At 54.2% G+C, this 6,200-nt stretch overlaps 1 protein-coding gene across 1 annotated transcript in view; it reads right to left on the bottom strand.

The window, feature by feature from the left end:
• TNR (tenascin R) overlaps positions 1–6,200 on the bottom strand; it is a 64,520-nt gene that overhangs the window by 3,461 nt on the left and 54,859 nt on the right. The window contains exons 17-18 of the mRNA XM_006907789.1: positions 3,066–3,217; positions 1,711–1,807 (exon numbers count right to left, since the gene is read on the bottom strand). Coding sequence (XP_006907851.1) covers positions 1,711–1,807; positions 3,066–3,217 — 249 coding nt within the window. The remainder of the gene's footprint in view (positions 1–1,710; positions 1,808–3,065; positions 3,218–6,200) is intronic.

Genomic DNA, 6,200 nt, shown 5'->3' with positions numbered 1-6,200 from the left:
TCCCTCTCTTTATGCTGCGTCCCCCATCGCCTCCCCGAGAGCCCCCCAGATGAATGCTTCCTGTCTCAGGCTCTGCTGCTGGGATACCCAGCTTAGGACACAAATCACAGGTCACAGCGTCACCCCAACCTGAGCAGTGCTGCCGAATGACACGTCACGAGGCCACGGCCCCGTGCAAGAGCCCTCGCTGGCTCCCTAGCACCAACGACGTCAAGTCGACCTCTCTCCCCGGCTTTAGACCCCACAACGCACCTTCACCGCACCCACCTCACCTCGCTTTCCTGCCTCCCCGAGGGGCACCTCTCCTCTGGCTGGGTGGTTTCTTCCCTGTCCCGTCAGAAGGACCCCTTCCGCCCTCTTTTCTGGTGCCTGACCCTCCCGCGTTCTTCCTGCTCACCCCTCAGTGCCTCGCCGTGAACTTGAACTCTGCACATCTGTGGCCTTTTCACCAGTAGCTCAGAGGTTATTACCGTGCTTCCCAGTGTGGGGCGGCATCTCCGATGACTGGAGAACTCTCTGGGGCATAAATAACCTCGAACACATGAGGAGAAAGCTATTTCCAAATCCCACAGCTTCATTAACTGTTGGAGACGCTTAACCCTGATTCTAAGCTTAACTCAGTCTCAGTTTGGTTCTAGCACTTTGTGTCCAACACTTTCTAGTCTCCATTGCGGCTAGAGCCGCCACCGCCGCCACCAGCAACAACCAGCCCTGGGGCCCCCATATTCGACTGTCACTTGATAACATTCACCCTGTTTGCTTTTCACTGCGTTTGTTTCTGAGGCTCCCTTTTATTACTGCACATGATAACTAGCTCTCCATTTCAGGCAAAGCTCTGAAGTTTCTTTCACACGACGGTTGCTTTAATGAAATAAAACCAGTGACGGAGAAAACTTAAGTGTGTGATAGTTCGGATATTTCACAGAGATGACGGAAGTTGTGGTCCCGGAGGCCGGAGGCCCGTTGGGGATGTCGTATGAGCACCCAGGAGAAAGGTGCTGAGGCCTGGAGGAGAGGGCATGACTCTTCTCCATCTACAGCTCCCTGCACCCATCACTCTGGAAATCTAACCGAGACAGAGACCGAGAGGGGCAGGTCACAAAAAAACGTACTGCTTTCCGGGGTCGGCCCCCCTGCCACCTGCCTGCCAGGCTGCGTGTTCACCTCCTCCCTCCCGTTCAGTCCTCGGCCCGCATGCCCCGCTCCCGTCAGACCTCTAGAAAAGGGCTGCTCGCCTGCAACGCCATTCTCATTGTTCTCCTTCCTTTGCCAAGTCAGGTAATAAGGTCCCTTCGACGAACTAGAGCTGAGTGACTGTCCCATTTCCCTGCTGACCCGCGCGGGCTGGCGGGCTGGCTGGCTGGCTGTCGCTTGACTCGAGAGGGATGACCAGCGGCCAGGGCTGCCTGTGCCCCTCCCCCGCCAGGCCGCTCACTGTCTTTGTAGGCGCCTCATGTCAAGACTCATCAACATAAGAGATTATTAATGAGGACGAGAAGAGACAGAGCAAAGAGGAAAATAAAAACGGGAAGATAAAAAACAGATCAATGGTGCAGCCAAACGGAGCCAGAGGGACCGAAAGCAATTCACGAGCTGTGGACTTTTCGGCAGACGCAGGGGGTGCGGATAGTCCTGATGGACAGAGGCAGGAGAGAGGTGGACAGAAAGCCAGAGCAGCACCCCAAGGGAAAGCAAAAAAGGAGGCGTTACCCAGCCAAAACTCATCCTCCAAGTTCCCGAAGCCGGCCCGGTACTCGGCCCATTTCCGGAAGAAGTCGGTCTGGCCGTTCTGCCGCCTCTGGAACACCTGCGCAGAGAAAGCGGGGGACAGTGATGTCGAGGAAACTCGTGAGCGAGACTCTGCGGCTGAGTCCTCGGTCTGCAAGGACAAGGATGCTCGGATCCAGACAGCCGCAGTGAGTAGCAGAGCTGGTTTTGTAGCAGAGGCCGCAGCCCCTCCCCTGCAGGGCAGAGACCTCCAGTGAATAAGCAGGACTGTGATGGTGACGCCGATTTGCACCCTGCAGTGTAGAGAGGATTCGGGGGGGACGTGTGGAGCCCCCAGATAGTCAGGGCACGCAGGCGTGGCTCACAAATCCGTCCACGCCGTGCCCTGGAGTACAGCAGGAAGCATTTCTCAGCCAAAGAACAGGATCGACTTCAACTCAGCCGGTAACTGCCATCATCCTATCGCAGGCAAAGTGACTGCGTGCCATTCACTTTCGGAGGGGTGTAAGTGCTAATTTCATCCAACCTCCAATACATCAACCTAGGCTTCAATTTCCAATTACGCTCTGAGAAGGAGGCACAACTATGTCAGAAACATCAAAGAAAATGTCTCCCAAGAGTAGCTATTATAAGCACAGCCACCGTTTCACTCCATTCAAAAACCGGTTTCCGTCGGCACCCGCCCAGCCGATGCTGGCTGCTTTCTGGCCGGGCTACGGCCCGGAGAGGTGGGGCCATCTGTGAGGCCACCCTTTCTGTTCCCTCGCCCCGCCCTGTCAGACGTGGGGCAGGAAGGTGGTGACAGAAAACGCTCTCTCTCTTGTCCTGACCGCTGGTGCTCCCTCAGGGCTGTGACAGCTCTGGGGAAGACCCGGGGAAGGATGGGGACAGGGGTGGCCTTTGTACCTAGAGCCACTAGCCACGTTCTGCCTCTCCTCTGCTCCCCCGCGTGCAGTCATCCGGTGGACAGACCCTAATCACCTTCTCCAGTCCTTTATGAGAGCCGCGGTCCCCAGCAGGCAGGATCCCCAGGCCTACGTGAGCCACCGCTCCCTTTGCCGGCAGTTCACGCATGTGAACTGCCCTCACAGAAGGAGCATCTTCCCTGGGCCAGGCCACTGCAGCCTCGACATGCTGTTTTCCTTTCTGCCCGGCCAAGCCGAGGACCGGGCTGCTGAGCAAGGGCCCCGAGGACAATGAAGAGCCAGCCGCAGGGACGTGTCGGGGCTGGATGAAGGGACAAGCAGAGGGTGGCGAGGTGTGCATCCACAGGCGCTGGCCAGGTGGACCAGAACCCCAGGACGTGTGTGTGCATGGAGGGCAGCGCGGGCACTTACGATCCAGCCACCGCCGTCCGTGGTCATGTCGCAGTACACCTGCAGCTTCTGGCTTCGCTCCCCGTGGAGGAAGATGGTGTAAACCCCACTCAGGGTGTCTCCATTCATCAAATGCTGGGCGCAGTCTTGAGGGTGAGGGAACACCCGGCCACCTGCACAGGGGAAGAGGCGATTTCCAGAGAGCATCCTTTCTTCCAGTGTGCGTGAGAGCCCCTTAAACGGGAGAAGTTTTCCGAGGACCCCTTTGTACTCCATCAAGAGCCATAAGACACCCTGTCGGGACCTCACGCAGTGTGTGGGAGCCCTGCCTCGTCCTGCACGCCCCCTCTCCAGCTGATGTTGGGTTCACCAGACAATAGACGGTCTTATGGGATCGGAGGACCCAAGAGCGGGTGTCACTGTTTGGCTTCTCCACTTACCTGTTTGTTTAACTTAGGCAAATGGCCTGACCTCCTTGAGCGGCAGAGCTCCCATCGGTAAAATGGGGATAATAAAAACATGCCCCCCACTAGGGCCAAGGCGTGTTCATGCAGTTGGTGACCGGTTACCCAAGTGATGATTACAGATGCGTGAGACACAACACATTACTGTAGGGCCCACCTTTCCAAAGAACGAGCGGCAGCTAAGCAAAGCCTTCTGCCATCTTCCCGCAGCCACGGAGACCCAAACAAGCTCAGAGTCAGCAAGGAGATGCTTAGCTCTACCTGGGGCAGCATCACCTCCTGATCGGACTAGGACGATCAAATGGCCTTAAGTTTAAGGACAGGGCAGGGGGGATAATTGCTGCTCATCTTTCAGAGAGAAAACAGCTCGATTAGGAAGACGATATCTAATGAGCAGAAAGAGAAGCCTAAATCTTGTGTCTTGAAGAGCTTAGCTTCAGGGCACGTTTTAATGCTTAGCAGGCGAGCTGAGAAGGGACGTCCCGGCTGGAGCTCTTCTGATGAAACAGGTGAAAGGCAGGACAGCCTAGAAGAGGCTGGGTAGGGACCTCACATGGTAGTCACTACAGTGTCCCCTAGTGGCAGTACAAGTGTCCTGCAGGGTGGGACAGCATCCCACTTTGGAAAGCCTGCTGGTGGGTCAGAGTAAGTGACAGCATACTGTCACACGAGGAAGGTGACATAACGACCTCGCTGAATGCCCTGGTCATCTGAGACACCTGTCGTGGATCGTCAGTGAAGCATCCTGTGCTGGGGAGAGGTTGCCGGGGGTTCTGTAGGCTCCAGCCCTGCTGGAGATGTGTCAGCTCCTCTTAACACGGGACTGTCCTTCAGCTGCTGCCACACCACGCTCAAGGGGGGCTCCCATTTAAGGCGGTTTGAAACAAAGGTGCCGCCTACCTCGGGCATGGTCACGTGAGGGAATAACAGTGTATTTCCACAGGATGTGTACTTGACAAAGCATGTTCTTATTTTCACTTAATTCTTGCAAGAAGCTTGAGAGGAAGGCAGATTTTTATAAGCTTATTTTACAGAGAAGAAAACTGCACTCGGAAAGATCACGCAGCTTCTTCCAGTCACTTGAACTCCAGTTTCCAACCTCTCGAGTCACTCGCTCTTTGCTCTCTGCTAACACGAGGAGTAGACAGACCCTGAGACCCTTGGCTGGATCGATCCGTGCAGCGAAGGATCAATCAATCAATGTCTATATTTACCCTGTGAGCACATAAAGCCCCAAAGGTGAAAGTGACCTCAAACATTTCTATATTCAAATTACATATCTTCGACCCTCCCCCAGAATGAACACCGATTTCCTTGATAGCTGCAGGGAAGCTCGAAGCTTTCATCTCCAGCATGTCCTAGAGCTCGTTGGTGTTCGCCATCCCGTCTATACCTAGAGGTGACAATTACATGTCAGGGGACAGCTCCTTCTGCTCTCCCTGTTGCTTTGGGACCCTCGCGAGTATTCCCCGGCTTCCCGGCCAGTCTCCACCGGGTCTCTGGAGCAACCAGCCTGTCTGCTTTCCGTTCTCCCCTGTTCGCTCACTGCCTGAGTCTCTCATCGGAGAAGATCAGCACGGAATGTGCTTGGTCTCCGGCTCACCCTACCTTCTGTGCTAATAACCCTTTCTCCTGAATTGACTCAGCATCTTCGAGGAGCCACAACCTCCAATTTCTTTCTAATACCCAATGAATCTCCAACAGAACATCTTCTCCCAGACCTCAGAACGACAACCTCAGACAAATACACGTATACAACTCAACCGAACTTCAAAAGAAGTAGATAAACGGTCTTACACAGGCTTCTTCGCGTTGGGTATAACCTATTTAAAAGTTACGCTACGGACACTTTGAAAACACTCAAATGTCTTAGTTGCTTTAAAGGCAGATCTCTCAAAAACAAATACAGTAAACTGGATGACTTGTCCCAGAGAAATTTTTAAATATCTGAAGGACTATCACGCAAAAGAGAATATACATTTTTGTTAATGTCAGAAGATGGGAATACAATCAGCTTAGGAGTAAAGTGTGAGCTACGGGGTGTTCAGCGTTTGGATGGGAGGAAGATCCCAGGCTGCACCCCGGGAAAGAAAGGGCCCCCCGCTGGGTGGTTGGTGGGGAGCTCACCAAATGTGTGAGGGGCTGCTGCTTGTTGCCAGGTGTACCTGCCTCACCTTTGACAAACTGCAAGGCTACCGGGTTGCTTATAGATTCGATTTACTGTGATTTCGTCTGTGGCATTGCTGGAAAGACAATCAACAAGCATTTCACTTGTGCAGGATGTTAGGGGCAGCAAACCTGGGTTTTCACACCCTGGGAGCTCTGAGGAGACACATTTGCTGTGAAACTCCACTCCACCCGCCCCCCTGGCTCTCAACTCGCCAGTCCTCTATCAAATTAGTATTCCTCTTCACCAGATGAGAGGAATAGAGGCCCACTAATTGTTCCTAGACCGGGGGCTTTATTAAAATTCAGATTCCTGGGTTCTGTGGCAGGTCTACTGAATTGGAACGTCTGGGGCGGGTCCCAGGGAATCAGCATTTTACCAGAACTCCTCAGACGAATCTGAAGACCAGCTGGATCTGGACTCCATGTTCTCTGGTATGATTTCCTTTTCTCTGAGCTGCCAAGAGGTGGAATCAGTAAGCTGGACTGTGCCCCCACGGGCCGGTGGGCTGCTTCCTCCGCGCCC

The sequence above is a fragment of the Pteropus alecto genome, unplaced genomic scaffold (assembly GCF_000325575.1).
Source record: "Pteropus alecto unplaced genomic scaffold, ASM32557v1 scaffold101, whole genome shotgun sequence".
Taxonomy (NCBI): domain Eukaryota; kingdom Metazoa; phylum Chordata; class Mammalia; order Chiroptera; family Pteropodidae; genus Pteropus; species Pteropus alecto.
The sequence above is the reverse complement of the archived record's forward strand: the minus strand, read 5'-3'. Positions and strand labels throughout refer to the sequence as shown.